The following is a 17,667-nucleotide window of genomic DNA, read 5'->3' as shown; positions in this document are numbered from 1 at the left end:
GCTGCCGCATGATTGGCTGATAGGATAATTACATTCATTAATGAGCAAGGGTACGTGGGTGTCTATTAAAGTGTCGGTAAGTGTGTGTCATTAAAAGGATGGAGCCCTACGCGTTTTCTCATAAAACGAAGCAGTTCCAAGACTTTCCAGACACTTTGTGTTTGGTTCAGGTTTATTAACTTTAGCAGGAAAACAGGAGCCGTGAAGCGAGATAACACAAATACAGTATAAAAACTGCCCGAATATCTACGTGTTTGCTATCTAATCCGATAACGTTCCAGGTTTTTCAGTTCTGCAACATGAAGTCGGTGTGTGTGTGTGTGTGTTTTGGGGGTTTAGGATGTAGAGTGAGTGAGCGCAGTAGCAGCCTGTCACACAATAAAGCGCGCGCGCGGCAGCAGTACCAGCTGTCACTCAGTCAAGACGCTCCCTACTTACTCACTTTCTCACACACTTTATTAAGTATACACATTTTCGAAAAGATGTTACTAAAACGTGTACACGTTACAGTTATTTCTTGGTGCAGCTGGTCCGCTTGGAGAGTATTTCTGGCACTTGTTTTATTAGACGCGCTGAAGGCGAGGGATTTGCCGAGCTGCAAAGAGGTAAGAGCGCTACAGGGCGACTCAAAGCCACATAGTGAGGTTTAAACTATCTTCTAATGAACTACTACTCAGTTACTAACTTGGCATACAGACGACCATGTGTTCCAGGAGTATCGCTCAGAAGACGAAATATCGCGGTATTTTTATTTTTTAAACACTTACCCCTTATCGTGTGGCTCCTTCGTCTGGATTTTCGCTTCAAATCACAAAGCTACTGTAGGATCCGCTATTATAATATTGATGTGAATAATAGTTTTATGTTATATTCTAAAATTTGTATAGTCTACAGGAACTAAAGTTTTGTAATCGCAAACAACTTTCCTGATCAAATGCACCGCTTCTCATTTTCGCAATCCTTACATTTTATAAATAATAAAACTAAAGGGAAATTGTGATGTATTATAACTGTGTCATTGATGGGTTTGGGATTAAGACTTGTCTCCCTTCCCCTATCTCTAAGGATCATCTTATTCCTCCTGACACAATTTGAACGTTAAAAAAAAAAAAAAAAACTTGAAATGTTGCAGTCTTTCAAGGCCTTTTGTTGTTGCAAGAATTCACTATGTATGGCATTGAATGAACAACAGCATGTCTAACTTGCACTTTTACGAAAAAACAACAGATCCCTACAGGTAAACCTTTAAAGATCACAAGACTTTTCTCACTAGTTTTCCTCGAGTAAACCTTATTTAAACTACTGCTATTGCCCACAACCTAATATATTACTTCTGTAAGTAACTGAACCAAAGTTTCTTTTTGACAATATTTACTGAGAGTTAAGGGCCTTGCTCAAGGGCCCAACAGTAGCCCTTAGTAGTGTTGGGGTTTGATCCTGGGACCTTTCAATCCATAGTCCAATGCCTTAGCCACTAAGTTATACTTGATCCCTGTTTTTTTACTTTACCCTATTTAGCTATCCTTTTTTGGTGCTAACTGTTTAATTCATTAGGTGTCCTGGTAATGTATTGGCTGCTTGTAGATGTTTTTTGTAGAATGTCAGGAGAACTTAAAAATATAATTCTAAACAATGTCACATCTGTTCTATGCATCCAATTAAAGTGCTGTTTGGTAGCAAAAGCTTTTATTCTGACAACCTGATTATATGTACGCTCAAAAAATCCACTAGTCTTTTGCAACAGCTGCAACCGTACTAGATATTCAACATGCCATTTTCTTGTTTGCCAATTACATGTATAATTGAAGGATCATTGCTCTGGCAGAAGTCATGATTATGGATCGTAAAGCACATTACGAGTTGAGGATGTGGACTCACATATGTTTGTAAACAAAAACTGATGTGCCTTTAGCATTCTGTGCTTACTGTATGACATTTTATCATAAAAATAAACATAAAACTGTACAGGCATAGTATATATAATTAAACTACAATTTTGTTCCTAAATACTGTGTAACCTGGACATGAATAAAATAATAATGACATGTCATCATGGGAACTGAATCAGATTAGTCATTTTTCATTTTTCTATCATTACTTGTTACTGTTGTTACTTCAGCTGGTGTTTACTTAAACTCAGTTGATTATATGATCACACATTAAACCGAAGAGAAAGTGGCTATTATAAAGGCTGGAAGAAATGATAAAGAATAGGGTTTAAAGAGTTGTGAGATAAATGTTCAAAATTTTATCTGAATTTGTATCAATTATGCATTTATATCTATATGGGTTATCCAAGATAGCCCCAGATAGATGCACAGGTGACTCCTGAAAACCTCATAAGGACATGTAAAACTCATTTCAATTTAAACTTCCTCATACATGTAAGCAGCCATAATTAAGTTAAACTGAGTTAACTGAGTAGTGTGTGAAAACTTGCAGGCTAACAATCTTATCAGAAGATGATAAGAATGCATATTTCATTGAAACCTGTGTGAAGTGGACATTTGATGATTGAGAAACAGTTACATCATGATTTGACGTCATTACGAGAAATTCTGAGATACTAGGCTTGTATCTTTTTTATTTTTGTCTGGTGCAGTGTAGATCTCAACATTTATTTTGCTATTCACACTGTTCTCTGACGAAGGTTAAAAGACCTTGCATTTGGCCCCGGAATAATGACTATGTAGGCTGAGACACCATAGAAACATGGGTCACTATGTCCTGTTGCCTTGGAATTATCAAAATAATATTAATGTCTGGATTAGTACTAGCACTGCCATTACGCCTGACTGATAAAATTAATTACTCATTTTCACTGTATACTCTTTATATCTTCTCATTAATACTTATGTTTTCTTCTGTGTCATCATGCACAGACCTAATGTAGCTTCACTAATAGGAAAGAGTTTCCAGGTGGAACCTTTTTTTCTGTGGCATTCTAGTTTGTTAACTATTAATCGAGTTCTGCTTCACATTGGGTGTTTGAGTGCACTTTGTTAAATACTTAGGACTAATCTTACCCCAGGTGGCACGTCTAGATAGGTGCATGTTGATTAGTTGCCCTACTGTTACTCAAAACCTTGTGTAAATGTTTTGAAGAATGGGCAACATGCAAAATCTAATGAACCACTCTAATAAAATGAAAAAAAAAAAAGTTAAAAAAGGTGGTAAATAGTGTTTGCAAATATTTGTGTTTATGTGGAATAGAGAAGCATGTTTGTTTAGGAATCTGCTTTATCTGTCTCTCCCTAGGTAAAGTAAATAATTCATGTTAAGCAGCTTGTGGGGACTGGGAATTAAACATCCTAGTTGAAGGTGGTTGTTAAAGGGTGTGGTGGATGCTTGTGTAAATATTGATCTGACACTGTATTTAAAAAGGAGGTTAAATGATTAAACGTACAGAGATGTATCAGACTGCCAAAGACATGGGTTTACTAGCTATCATCTGTATATAATCATATGTAGATTTTCACACCAAGAAATAAATTTAACAGTGTCATAGAAAGGTTCTTTTCATATATTACACTAATGTAACCCTCCTTGCTTCTTTTCAACCGCATGCATATATATCTTTTCAAATCATGTTCTAATGACATAAATGTGTGTATATCTGTGTTATGATCTCAGTCAGATTACCACTTTGAGTACACAGACTGTGATGTTCTGGGGTCCAGATGGAGAGTGGCGATACCCAACAAACCTGACACATGCACAGGCCTCCCTGACCCGGTGAAAGGGACACAATGCAGTAAGTATCAAGGCTTTACCTGAGGCAGATAACAATCTATACAGTTTAATCTAGAACCCTTATGTCTTATGTGTTCTATGTAAAACCCTGCAACTATATGTTTTAGTATTAGGGATCCAAATGTAAAAATGTAAAGTACAAAATCATGTCTTATGCTACATTATCACCCTTATTGGTACTTTAGTTATCCCTCCTCGTAAAGGAGATTGGCTTTCAATTATGAAGGGCCCCAAAAGGAACTAAGGCTGCATAACTATTCTAAAAACTCTTAATGGTCTCTTGCTTGAAGAATGTAAAAACAAAGTTTCGAAGACAAATGGCTCCATTGATCTAATTCATTAGGCCTTATGCTAATCTATGAACAGTTAGGCTTTAAAATGTTTGCACAATGTCATATTTGTGCTGTGCATCCTTTTACATAGAATGCAACAAAAAATGAATTTTCTGTGAACTTTATTAAAAAGATTGAGAGCTGAACTAACTGTTTTTAATGATTGATAGCATTTTCCTGTAAGGAAGGTGAATACCTGGATATGAAGACACAGGAGTGTCAGAAATGTGCTGCAGGAACCTATTCATTGGGTACTGGGGTGGCTTTTGATGAGTGGGACACCCTACCTGCTGGCTTTATCAGCCATGGCATCAATATGGATATTGGCAACAGCTACACTAACTGTTCTAAGTGAGTAGCTGAACTGAAAATTTCATCAAATTGTGTCTCTTATTGGCTTATAATGACTTATTTTTTTGGTGCAATAATTTATAGCTGTTATGACTGTATGTTCAATTTGTACGCTGTTTTCAATTGTACTGTATCTGGGTGTATGTGTGATATGTGGGTGTATGTTTTTTTAACTTTGAGTCATATGTCAACAAAAATGGATTACACTGCTATGGTGTGTCCTGTTATAGGGCAGTTATTCACAATGCACAATATGTTTCTGTAACAGCATGTCTTGAAGTGTTTCATTCCTCTTTTGCCACAGCAATTTTCAACAACTGTAATTTTTCTTTTATTAACAACAATATATTGTGCTTGCTTTACAAAGCACAGTTAATGCTGTGGAATATCTTTGACACAAGTTAGTTCCTGTTATCACTTTAAAACCATAAACAGTCCTTCCATCACCAGCTTTTTTTTTCTTGTGAAAAACAAAAGGAAACCAAGATACTCTCTACACTTTCAAGGACTCTCCAGTGGTGGATAGTTTACTGACCTTTAGAAAGCACAGACACCTGCGACTACTTCCATTATCATTAAACAAACATCAATAATAATATTGTAATAAATTACATTCATTTCTGTGTTAAATAACATGTGTCCTTTAATTTGTTAAATGAAGCATCCACAATGTGAATTAGATTTTACTGTGTAAAGGATGACTTATTACAATGAGTGCATTTATTTAATGCATTTTGATAATGTGAATTACAGACAGAGCTGTTATGTACTTAAAAAAAATAACAGTCATGTTGTGGTATAAATGCAAACAAATAGTACTTAATAACATTAATGTGTTGTAACCATAAATCTGGACAAATTTCAATAAAACTTATCCATGCTTTTTTTTTCCTTTGTGGGTGTACGTGTTTCTGTTTTTATTTGATTCAGTTCCACTTGGACTCCTAAGGGGGACTACATATCTTCTAACACAGACGAATGCAGCTCTACACTGTCGTATGCTGTGAATTTGAAACAGCCTGGCTCAGTCACTTTCCAGTACATCTATCCTGATAACAGCATCTTTTTCGAATTCTATGTGAGTACTCGTACTACTTTGACTGTGGATTTCCTTTATGTTTGTGTTGAAAATCCTTCCGCTTTTAAATACCATTGAAACAAAGCAAAGAAACCAGAGCAGCAGCTAATTAACAGATTTGAGTTTTTTTTTTCAATAGAGAGGGGCATTGTTGCTAGAATAATAAACAAATAAATAAAAATAAAAAATCGTTCCTCTTTTGCTAAAAGTATGTAAACCCCTGACTCACATTCATTTGGTGTGTATTCACCAAACTGTTGCCACAAATTTGGTAGCACAGCATTAGTTAGAATGTCTTTGTATGTTCTAGTGTTTAGGTTTTCCTTCACTAGAAATAAGAGGCTAAAACCTGTTCCAACATAACATTGCTACTGTGTACAAAGCAATCTCCATAAAGACTTAGTTTACTTAGAATGGTATGGAAGAACTTGGCCTGACTTTAACCCCACTGAACACCTTTGGAATTAACTGGAGCACCAAATGCATGCCAGGCCTGCTTGTCCAACATTAGTGCTTGACCTCACTAATGCACTTGTGGCTCTCATATCCTGTTCTAGCCATATACTGTAGTGTTTAATGCCCTGTTTATCCATCTCCTATTTGTCTTGGTTGTCAGGTTCAGAATGACCAGTGCCAGTCAACTGATTCTCAGAGTCGTTGGATGAAGATTTCTAAGAATGACTGGGAGTATCACTATGTAAGCAAGTTCACAGGCTCATTTGTGTTTTTTCGTTGAAATGATTTGTGCATGCCTGTTGAGCAGGGAATGTCTTAAAAGCCTTTTATTTTAAGGCTTATAGTAACTTTGTCCTGTGGTTTTTAACTAGGTGCCACTAAGTAGTGGGAACAATGTTCTATACTGGAGAACCACTGGGTTCTCTTTGTCTGGCAGTGTGCTTAAACCGGTTTTGCTGAAGAACATTGCTATCTCAGGTTTGTGTTCTATATGTCATCATCATCAAAATAAACAAGAGAGAGAGAGAGATAATGACATATTTGTCTCTTAAAAAGATTTTAAAACTCTTGTTTCACCCTCCGTAGGGGTTGCATACACATCTGAATGTTTCCATTGTAAGCCTGGCACCTACAGTGCCGAAGCTGGGGCTGCCCACTGCTCCCCCTGTCCGGTCAATACCTACTCTAATAAGGGAGCTACTGAATGCCAGCAGTGTGAGGAAGACAAATATTCAGGTATGTGTAAGTTCATATGTTCAACACAAGTAATTTTACCCTGACTAGCAATTTTTATTTAAGAACACAAATTCTTTTGTTGTTTTCTTTTGTGCGATCATATTCTGAATAGACAGAGAACAATGTCTTTGTGTTATTATGACACCCGGGATAACTTGAATGTACTCACCCCTGTGTAATTGGTGTGGAAAAAAAAGTTGTGTACTGAAAGCAAAGCAGCTCTAGAGTTTGCTCATTTGCTGCTGTGTCTGTGCTATCACTGGATCTAAATGTGTGTGTGTTTGTGTGTACGTATGTGTAATGACTTTTTTCTATGTGTACAGAGCTCGGGTCAGGAGCGTGTCGGCAGAGACCACCCTGCATGACCAGTGACTACTTTTACACTCACACTCCTTGTGATTCCAAAGGACAGGTACTTTTGAGAGCCATAAAAATAAACTATTCTTATAACAAATTAAATTATTAAGTATTTTTTACATTAGCTAATTAGTAATCTACATTCGATCAATCACATTTTTCATCACATTTTCATCACAATGTTGTTTAAATAATAAAAAGGAACAGTAATTGCATCTTGTAGTGACACCACAGTCTAAATCAAGTGACCAAGAGGAAAAACTACTGCCTTATTATTATTCACTTTCTCTGATTTTAAGACTGATTCACAGTTAATGTCTCACAGTGTATCACACCCAAATATACCAAAAGGAATGGAAAAAGATACACAAAGAGTCTCTTATGATTACTTGCCAAAAGCAGGGAACAAACTTTCAGACTGACAATTTAATACATAAACATACAAATCTATCATATTTTACATGTCCTGATGATATAAAATATACTTTTTTTGTCTTTTTCCTCATGCTCTTCCCAAGTGAAAAAAAAGTATGTTAAGTATATTAACTTCTAGCATGCCAAAGCATACTTAAGTGTACTGGCAGCCAGACTAATGACTAGTACACTTCAGGTTTGCTATTTTGGAACAACTAATCTTGTACTAAGTTGTAATTAAATGTTTACAAAAGTGCAATTTTAAGTGTGTTAAGTATACTTTTGTGTGCTAAGTGGAACAACTTTAAGTATACTTAGTACACCTAAAGTATATGGCTGTGTATGTACTAATGCCTGACTGTAATTAATGAAATTTAAGTACAGTTAAGTAAATAGTAAAATGAAGTAAATTTAAGTAGCATTGTAAGTACAGCAATTATCACTGTGTTACAAATACAAAGAGTAATACAACATAAATAGGGCAATACATAAACAAGGCAGATTTTATTCATGAGATTAATTTTAACATATTCTGTTAAATTCAACAGATTTAATTTGCACAAGGTTACAAAAAAACAGTTCTATAGTTAATTTGTCTTCAACAAAACTTTTCAAAATTTGTCTCACAAACACACAGTCAAAAATACAAACTGTTGTCTGAACAAAGGCAGGCATCATTATTGAAATATACTGTATATTGTATATACCGTATACTGAATAAAACTGATGAAACACTTTTTTGTTAGTATATTTGCAATGTACCACAGAAGATTTGAAAATATTTGTAATACAAAGTGTACTTTGCTTTGACTAAGGTTGTCTACAGATTTTATTAGCAACCCCTTCTAGGTAGATTAGATTACCTGTACCACATAGTCTTGTTGCCTTTATTTATTTCATGCACATTTCTTTTGTTTTCTTTTTGATTATAGACACAGCTGATGTATAAATGGATTGAACCAAAGATCTGTAATGAGAATGCAGAGGGAGCCGTGAAACTTCCAGCCTCAGGGGAGATGCAAACCTGTCCTCCATGTAATCCTGGATACTTCACTAACAACTCGTCAGCGTGCCAACCCTGTCCACAAGGCTTTTACTCCAATGGAACAGGTGCAGTACACCATGTGGATATATTATTATAATATACAATTTAAACTTGTAAACTGCTAGAATAAATAAAAAAATTAAAGAGAAAGCACACAGATTAAGATTGGTGTTGTGTTTACAGCATGTTCCGAGTGTCCTGCTGGAACGGAGCCAGTAATGGGTTTCGAGTACAAGTGGTGGAATAGGATGCCCAGCAACATGAATAGTTCAGTCTACAGACGAGAGTATAGTGGTACTCAGAGGAGCACAGGTAAACAACGCCTTATGGTGGGCGTCTCAACCAAACACATGCTGTTTGCAATTCATTGACCCTCACTGTCTGTGAAGTGGATACTATAAAGGTTTATTAGCAAAGTCTTGTAGCTTTAGTCAGGCAGATATTAAACAATGCAGGGTGAAAATTTGAAAATTTGTTGAAAATTGAAACATTTATTTGTTCATAGTAAGGTGAACAAATGAATGGACAGCTAATTATTTAGAGACTAATAATTAATTCAGAATAATAAAACTTAAAAAGATTAAAAATTACAGTGTGTGCTCGAGTTCCAGTTTGGGGAAGCATGTATTTTGTATTTCACCATGAAAACCCTGCTTTGTTACAGGATGGGAGGTAGCTGGCGAATATGTTTACACCACACCTGGAGATTTGGACTCAGACTACATGTTGCTAACACTTACTGTACCTGGTTATAGGTAAGAAATGACAAATACAAACATTTAGCTAATGTTCAACATGCGGGAAACAAACATGTATATCTAATATCTATGGATATTAGTAGTTTTAGCCGTCTATGCTTGATGTTTTTTCCGTCTTTAAAGGTGAAAATTTCTTATCTTTTTATTTTTCATATCTTTGTCTTGCTCAGTTTGCCTTACTCCTTGGATAAAGATAAAGAGAGTCCAGAACTTTCTAGAATCACATTTGTCTTTGAGACCAAGTGTATGGCTAACTGCGCACTTTACTTCACGACAGTAAGGATTTAAGTTTTTACACATTACATACAAAGTACTGTAATAACACATATGCATAATGATTTTTAAAATATGTCACATATCAACATGTTTTACTTACCTATCCTCTAATATCCTTTCTATTTTGAAATTCAGTGACCATAACAAATTTGCTCACACTTTTCTTGTTAAGCAAAGTAAATAGAAATGCACTAGTTTCATTCCACTTGAATTGCGATGTGTGTGTGTGTGTGTGTGTGTGTGTGTGTGGTCACAGGGCTTAAGCGAGAGAAATGATCATGTGGTGGAAACCTGGAGAGGCACCATCGGGAAGCAGTCCTATTCTTACCTTATTAAGAGCAATCACACTGTGAGCTTTACCTGGGGCTTTCAGCGCACTGACACCTACAGTATGGTAAGAACAGGAAAAGAGTACAATTTCTATTTAAATACATGTTTTCATATACAAGAGCTGTACCAAAAGTAATACAAAACTGAATTAAATGTTTTATTATCTGACATGGGTTGTTCAAATTGCATCCATCTGTGCACATTGCACATTTTGTCGATGTCAGACAGCCTGCACCCCTTCTTTTTCAAGAACTTACTTACAGAAGAACAGGAAGAATTGTTACTATAAAGGACATGTGCAATTTCAGTGACCAATGCCAGTTAAGGCAAAAGTTATGCCCACACTTGCTTTGCTTTTGGTATAGTCTTGTATATCTTATGGTTCATATTGAACAGAGAGCTTTAAAAGAAAAGAATATCTATATCTATTTTTTTAATGAATCAGCTAATATGATGTTGAATATATGCTAATATGCTAAAGTTGGTAATTTTCCCATAAGAACCTAATAGTAGAATAATAGCAATGTACTAAATGTTTAAAATAAGAAACAATGAAATAAGCTTTAAAACATATTTTATTTATTTTATTTATTTATTTACAATTTTATAAATATGTTCAGGCAGCACAGTGGCATAGTGGGTAGCACTGTGGCCTCACACTTTACGAGTAAAGGATTAGATTCCTGCCTTTGGTCTGTGTGCATGGAGTTTGCATGTTCTCCCTGATCTTGGTTGGTTTCTTTCGGGAACTCCTCCCACAGTCCAAAGACATGCAGGGTAAGCTAACTGGCGTTCCCAAATTCCCCGTAGTGTGCGAGTGAGTCTGTATGTGCGCTTGTTCCCTGCAATAGATTGGCACTCTGTCCAGGGCATACCCCATCTTGAGTCCCCTCAAGGCACAAAACAGGGTAAAAAGTTAATAAAAAAAAAAAAAAAAAAACAACTAACTATGCAAATTACAAAGAAACCTCAAAGTCCTTCACCCTGAAGACTTTAACATACCTGAAAACTTCTGTTTCCATAAATGTTAAATTAACTTCTCTGTGTTACTGTTAAACAACTACAACAACACCAACAAATATTATTAGTAGATTATGTGCACATAAGTTCTTGTGAATAGGTTGTTACTACAGAATGTTAACATATTGGAGTGCAATAATATAAATCTATGATTCGTCTTGCAACGCTATAATATCATCACTAAATTGTCCATAAATCCGCTAACATCTTCTACCTATCAGATTTACGAATTCAGAATTGTCATACAAAGTATATAATGCTGAAGTGCATTGTTTGTTTATCTAATAATGCCAATTATGTGACCCTTAATATAAAGGAATGCCATTTTAAACATTTAAATGCCATTTAAATATTTGTTTCTTGGGTTTACAGGAAAGGCAATACAGCTCAGACTTTGCTAAGATCTACTCTGTTCACATTACTAATGTGATTGGAGGAGTGGCCTCTCAGTGTCGACAATGTGCACTCGACTCCTCTCAGACAAACTCAGCCTGCGTCTCCTGTCCTCCTGGTCACTACATGCTACATGGCACTGGAGTATGCAGGAGCTGTCCATCGAACACCTTCATAAGGCCTGAGCAGCCTCTGGGAATAGAAGCCTGCATCTCATGTGGACCTAATACTAAGAGCAACAAAGTAAGCACTGCTTAATCTTTTTCTGTTTTCATAATCTTTTTGTATCACAAGGGGTCTTGGTAGCGAAATTGGGTAAAATGATTGATAAGGAAAATGCATAATATATCGCCTATATGTGTAAGGTAGTACAATTATTATACACAGTGTTCACAAACTTACTGATATTTTGATATTCTCAACTCTTCTAATGTCTCATTTTATTCTCAGGCCCGCTCAGCCTGCGTGAGTGACTGCACTCTGGCTATGCCATATAAAGAGGAAACTCTGCAGTATGATTTTTCTCCCCTGGCCAATCTCACTCACTTTCAGAGCAGCCCTCGCTTTACCAACAAAGGTCTTCGTTATGTACATCAGTTTAGTGTGGGGCTATGTGGCACAGAGGTAAATTCAGGATGTTAAATGATGAACTTGCTGAAGATGGGTGATGTTACAGTTGTCAGCTCTTATGTACTGTAAGATGATATCTATATGGATGTATGATATAAGTAAAGTACTCTTGATGTAATGTAAACATTCATAAATATTTTTTTCAAAGGGCTAAGATGCTTAAATGTGACAAATATGACCTTTGGAAATGTGACAAAAATGTTTATTATTAGAATCAGCCATCCAGATGCAACTGAGCATTTTCAACCATTATCTGTATGCTCTTAGGACCGTGTTCTGGCATCCTGTGTTGACAATGTTACAGAGAGCAGGAAGGAGGTGAATGGTTATGTCTGCCAGTCAATCATAGTGCCTACTGATGTCAGGGGTCAAAGGGTTGTGTCCTCACAACCTTTTAGTATTGGAAGCACATTGATTGGTGAGTTATAAGTGATCTTACAACCAAACAGGTAAGGCAGAACAGCTTCATATAGTGACCTGCTCTTTCCATTTCATGTTTTGTTTATTTTCAACCATAGGGGTAACCACTGATTCAACACTTGACCACATCTCATCTTTTGGGAGTACTTTTCCTACACAATCTGATCTCCCTGATGTCATATTTTACTACCGGTAAGATAAGGGATAAATTTAACATAAGCACCAGTTGAATAACAGTTTGAAACTGTGCTTAAGAGTTGACATTATACGTGTAGCTGTCATTCATTTTGTATCTTTAGGGCAAGTGAAACAACACAGGCATGCAAAAATGGGAGATCAACCTCCATCAGACTCAGGTGTGATCCCAAAGTGACAGCAATGGATCAGATTACCTTACCAAGGTACACTGTAGACTTATGAAATGAAGGTACACTGTAGACCTATAAAATGAAGGCAGTAATAGTCAACAGACCAACTGCCACAAGCACAAGAACTAAAAAAAGAAATCCCATTGTGTGCAATTCTCTGTAGTCCACAAATGTAGTGTAATCATTGCTGTTTTTTGGTGTATAGCAACACCTTCTGGTCAAAGCATGGAACTGTGCGTCTAATACTTCTTAAGTGTTGTTTTCATTTCCCTCTTTCTGCAGTAACTGTACAGAAGGAACATGTGATGGCTGCTCCTTCCATTTCCTGTGGCGTTCTCGGTTTGCTTGTCCTCTCTGTTCTGAGAGGAACTATAAAGAGATAGTGAGTGCCTGTATCAATGGAATTCAGGTAGGTTTAATTTCCTAGAATTTTAATGATCATAAGGCATAGCAATAATATTTGATGCCCCATGGCTCTTAGAGTGAGGTCCAGGAATTTCCAGCGGTCGGTAATTTATCAAAGTTTAGCATTTTCAACATATCAAGTTAAGCAATATAAGAGGAGTGAGGAGCTGTTTTGAGAAAAAAGTCTTGACATTACAGCTCACATTTTTTAAATCATAGTATTTTTATTACTTTTTAATTTTTCATGTTTTTTTATTTTATTTTATTATAAACAAGACCAGGATCAGAGCTAGAAAATTTTGTATATCACAATTTTTCCATACTTTAGTATATAAAGTTATATTCAGTAAAATGTCTGACTCTGGCAAATAATATATTATAATAATAATAATAATAATAATAATAATTAGGCTAATTGGTGTTCCAAAATTGCCAAATTGTGTCTGTGTACCCTTCGATGGATGACACCTTGTCCAGGGTGTACCCCGCCTTGTGTCCCCCAGCCTGAGCCCCTCCCCCATGGCCCCGTAAACAGATTGAATTAATTATAGACGGTGAATGAGGGAGTGTATATACTGCATAACATCTCTAATCCAGTGACCATATGTTAGAAGTAAATAGCGGACACCAGACAATGAAATATACAGTGATAAAGCAACTGATTTCCCCCATATTTTGTGTTGAAGAACAAAATCCATAATATAGTTAACTTCAAGTCCAAAACATATGAGATAATGTGACTGATAACCTTTACATTAAGGGTCCAGAATTTTTTCAATTTAGCCACTTTAACTTTGGAACAATCAAGATTGTGAACAACTCTGAACGGAATGAGAACAAATGCCTGATGTGAGTCAACAGCCTGATGATAACAATTCCTTAATTCCTTAATTGCTTTAGACCTTCTGCAGTTTGCTCCGTGATCATCTTCTTGTTTTCTTTTAAAGGTATCTAAATCTCCCTGCTTATTGACATTAAGTTGGACATGTATTTTGATTATGTCAGTCTTAGCCTTCAATTTGAGCTTAAACTCTGAATCCAAAAGACACTTTCGACGGCAGGCATGTAGTTTTTATATCCAGATGTCAAAGGCATTATCTATTAGTCATAGATGGAACAGGTGATTCTTTAATGCTGGTGCAAAAAGAGAAAATATCCACCTGAATTAATGCCAAATTGAGATTGAGTTTAAATTTGAAAAGTTTAAATTATGAGACAATTACAAAGGAAGTAAGATTTAAATATGAGCATGTCTTATTATGCTATTGCTTTATCTCTTAAATAACTAATGAAGGGTAATAAATTCAGCAGGGACAAACATTTAGTTTCTATTTAAATGTCATTATAATCATATAGTATATGCTTTAAACTATGTTTAGTTTCTCAATGTGTTCTCTAAGATACAAAATAGAAATCATTTTTTTTACATTTGAAGATGTTTCGTTTTGACCCTGTATTTTCATTGTGAAATACTTCATAATTTAAAAATACACTTACAGGAAATTACAGGAAAGTTTAGTATGTCCAATATGCATTAGGCACAGTGTATTTATATTAGCTAGCTAATGTCTGCATATTTAATGCTAATGTTAATCTATATGTTAGGTGCAATGTTAGCTGCAATATTAACTGTGCTAAAGACTTTTATTGTTCATGTACTTTTATATGTTTTTAAAGCAGCGGTGCCTGTTGTAGACACTTTTTATTGTGGTTCATATTTAGCACATCTGCATTCAAGGTATATTGTTCTTCAGCATACTGGGGCTTTAAGTCTGTTCTTTTCTGCTTGAGTAGGAAAGAACACTACGTACAATCAATGGATATTGATTGACCCGTTGCCTGTATTGCTATTCATTTCATTTCCATGCTGAATAATTCTATACAAACTAATTTATTGTTATTTATTTAAAATCAAAAAAGGTTTTATGGGAACTAATTTTTTATCGACTATCCAGATATCCATAAAATCAACATCATGACATATACAGGTTTGGCGCAATTTAAAACATGACAATGATGGAGATTGTAATTTGTCTAGTATGCCTTAGTTTTAAACAGCTACATGATAAAATTTATCATTAAAAAAATTTAAAATAGATTCTAATTATTCTTTTTTTTGTGCCCATGAATTGAAAATGTTTGAGAATCATGTAATTTGTGTGTGTGTGTGTGTGTGTGTGTGTGTGTGTGTGTGTTTAGAGGACCACCTATTTGTGGCAGCAGTCTCTGCGATGTACAGGTGGAGTACCTCTGCCAGATCCACAGATTAGTGCTTGTGTCACTTTAGACTTCTGGCTCAAATTTGGGGTTTCTCTCGGAACTGTGACAGCAATACTGCTCATCACCATCAGCTGCTACTTCTGGAAACGGACACGCAAGTGAGTGCTCGCATCTGACCATGTTTTAATCCCACAACTTCTTCTCATATTGTGTCAGTTTTCCACCCACCATAGATCTGTTCTATAATGGCTACAAAAGACGCTACCTTGTTGGTAGTTTCTCAAAGTTCATGTAAAAGAATTACACAAAGGCCAGCAAACTAAACTCTTTGACACAACACTTTGAGACGAACTAGAACACTGACTGGTCATCAGGCTTTCTCTCACGACATCAGTGTCTGACCACTAATGCTCCTGACCAAATGCCATAGTGGCAGAATGAAAAGGTCAATGGTTTTGGAATGGATAATATGAGTGTGATGTTTAGATGTTCACATACTTTTGACCATATAGTGTACATTTATTTATTTATTTGGTTGTTAGCAGAATAATATAGTTCTATTCGTTTTCTTTCAACTCAACAGTTCTTAAATTGCAAAAATAAAAGATTATGTGCACACAACACATCAAAATGATATATGGTTTTATTGAATGCTGAATGTAAATAGAATCTAACTAGCATTTCGTTTAATGCATTTTGCATATAGTGCTAATATAAATGTAATATTATATATAATATGTAATTTAATATATACTGTATGTGCTAATATATATCTACTTCACAGGCTGGAATATAAGTATTCAAAGCTTCTTAATGCAGAGTCGAAAGACTGTGACCTTCCTGCTGCTGACAGTTGTGCTATTATGGAGGGAGAGGATGCAGAAGATGATCTCATCTACCAAAGCAAAAAATCTTTTTTTACCAAAATTAAGTCCTTCACCAGAGAGGTAAACTGATCTTCTATAGGCATTGTGGTACAGACTGAATAAGGCCCTTGTAGATATTTAAGGAAAATTTGCATTAAATGAGTAAGTCATACTTAATGTTATAGACTCACAACACTAATTATACTCATTTTAGTCAGGTAATTAGAATTTGACTTTTTAAAAAAAATAAAAATTCACAACTGACATTTGGCAAATAGACAATAGTCTATGAAAATGCTCAGATGTTAAAATGTAAAAGTAATCTACTGGATAATATAGTGTATATGATAATTTAGATGCCTTGTTCTTTTTCAGAGAACATCAGATGGCTTTGACTCTGTTCCTTTGAAATCATCCTACAGACATGGAGATGGAGATGACCTAGACCTTTAAACCCTGCCGATGGACAGTGCTAACTGATCTAGCAAATCCTCACCGCTTGCTTCTTATGGTGTCCTATATGTAAATAATAGGAAAGAACCATCAGGAGAGACAGGAGAGATCCATATCTCACAAGAAACGATCCACCACGATTTAGACTAATGTTATTTAATTTTTTGTATCGACTACAAGCATCTTGTTCGAGTCTTTGGGATTTGTATGTCAATATAAAGAACATAAAGCATAGGCATTCTATATATATATATATATATATATATATATATATATATTTTTTTTTAATCACAGACAGTCCTTTGAGGAAAAAGTGCCCAGTAGTTCAGTTTACAACATGTTAGATCTGTTAGTTTATGTTCAGTGAAGGTTAGCAGATACAGTGACTCTCCTGAGAAACATTTACTTCTGTTTGTATTCATTTTTAAGTATAACCTTGTAAGTCTGTATTGTTTCCCACAATATCTCCAGCTTGTAATGTGAAGCCATTTTAATTGTCTTTATGGTTGCCTGTACAGAATGTGAGTTATAAAAGTATTTGTCCCAATTATGTGTTTTTAGTTATTATAAAAGTGTGGATTGTCTCTTTATCTCCAATATGCCCATTGCTCTATTTATCATGTAAATCTACCATGTAGATGCTCTTTGTTTGTTATACAATTATGGTCTTTTGTTGTGCACAATTTGTTTATCCCTTTTTCACCTATCATTGCTAATGAGCAACTGTAGAACAGTTGCTTAGCTGGCAAAACCATGCCATTTGTTCAAATTATACTCTTGTCTTCAGTTAGTGCCCACACAATAGAACTCCTAATGGCTGGATATGTTTGGTTAGTAGACCATTTTAAACCAGTAGTAACTAAGAGTAGCGTAGCTCAGTGGTTACGTTGATGGGAAATTCCCAGATTCAAGCCCCAGCACTGCCAAGTTGCCCCTGTTGAGCCCCCTTGCAAGGCCATTATGCCTGATGCTTTGGCATCCAGTGCCCTAGTCAGTAAGACTAAATT

General features: G+C 35.6%; 1 protein-coding gene across 1 annotated transcript; it reads left to right on the top strand.

Annotated features, from left to right (window-relative positions):
- Positions 1 to 392: 392 nt before the first annotated feature.
- On the top strand, positions 393 to 17,207 carry elapor1 (endosome-lysosome associated apoptosis and autophagy regulator 1). Its single transcript, XM_053504951.1, is given in 23 exon segments — positions 393 to 605; positions 3,634 to 3,754; positions 4,256 to 4,436; positions 5,367 to 5,514; positions 6,131 to 6,211; positions 6,342 to 6,447; positions 6,556 to 6,705; positions 7,029 to 7,117; positions 8,409 to 8,586; positions 8,705 to 8,833; positions 9,186 to 9,276; positions 9,450 to 9,555; positions 9,812 to 9,949; positions 11,278 to 11,541; positions 11,749 to 11,922; positions 12,196 to 12,346; positions 12,447 to 12,540; positions 12,648 to 12,749; positions 12,999 to 13,125; positions 15,321 to 15,499; positions 16,126 to 16,288; positions 16,583 to 16,624; positions 16,626 to 17,207. Coding segments are annotated over 23 exon segments (2,964 nt in total). The 5' UTR covers positions 393 to 482; the 3' UTR covers positions 16,653 to 17,207.
- Positions 17,208 to 17,667: the final 460 nt, after the last annotated feature.

The sequence above is a fragment of the Clarias gariepinus genome, chromosome 9 (genome assembly GCF_024256425.1).
Source record: "Clarias gariepinus isolate MV-2021 ecotype Netherlands chromosome 9, CGAR_prim_01v2, whole genome shotgun sequence".
Taxonomy (NCBI): domain Eukaryota; kingdom Metazoa; phylum Chordata; class Actinopteri; order Siluriformes; family Clariidae; genus Clarias; species Clarias gariepinus.
Note: the sequence above shows the minus strand (reverse complement) of the source record. Positions and strands in the feature narration are given on the sequence as shown.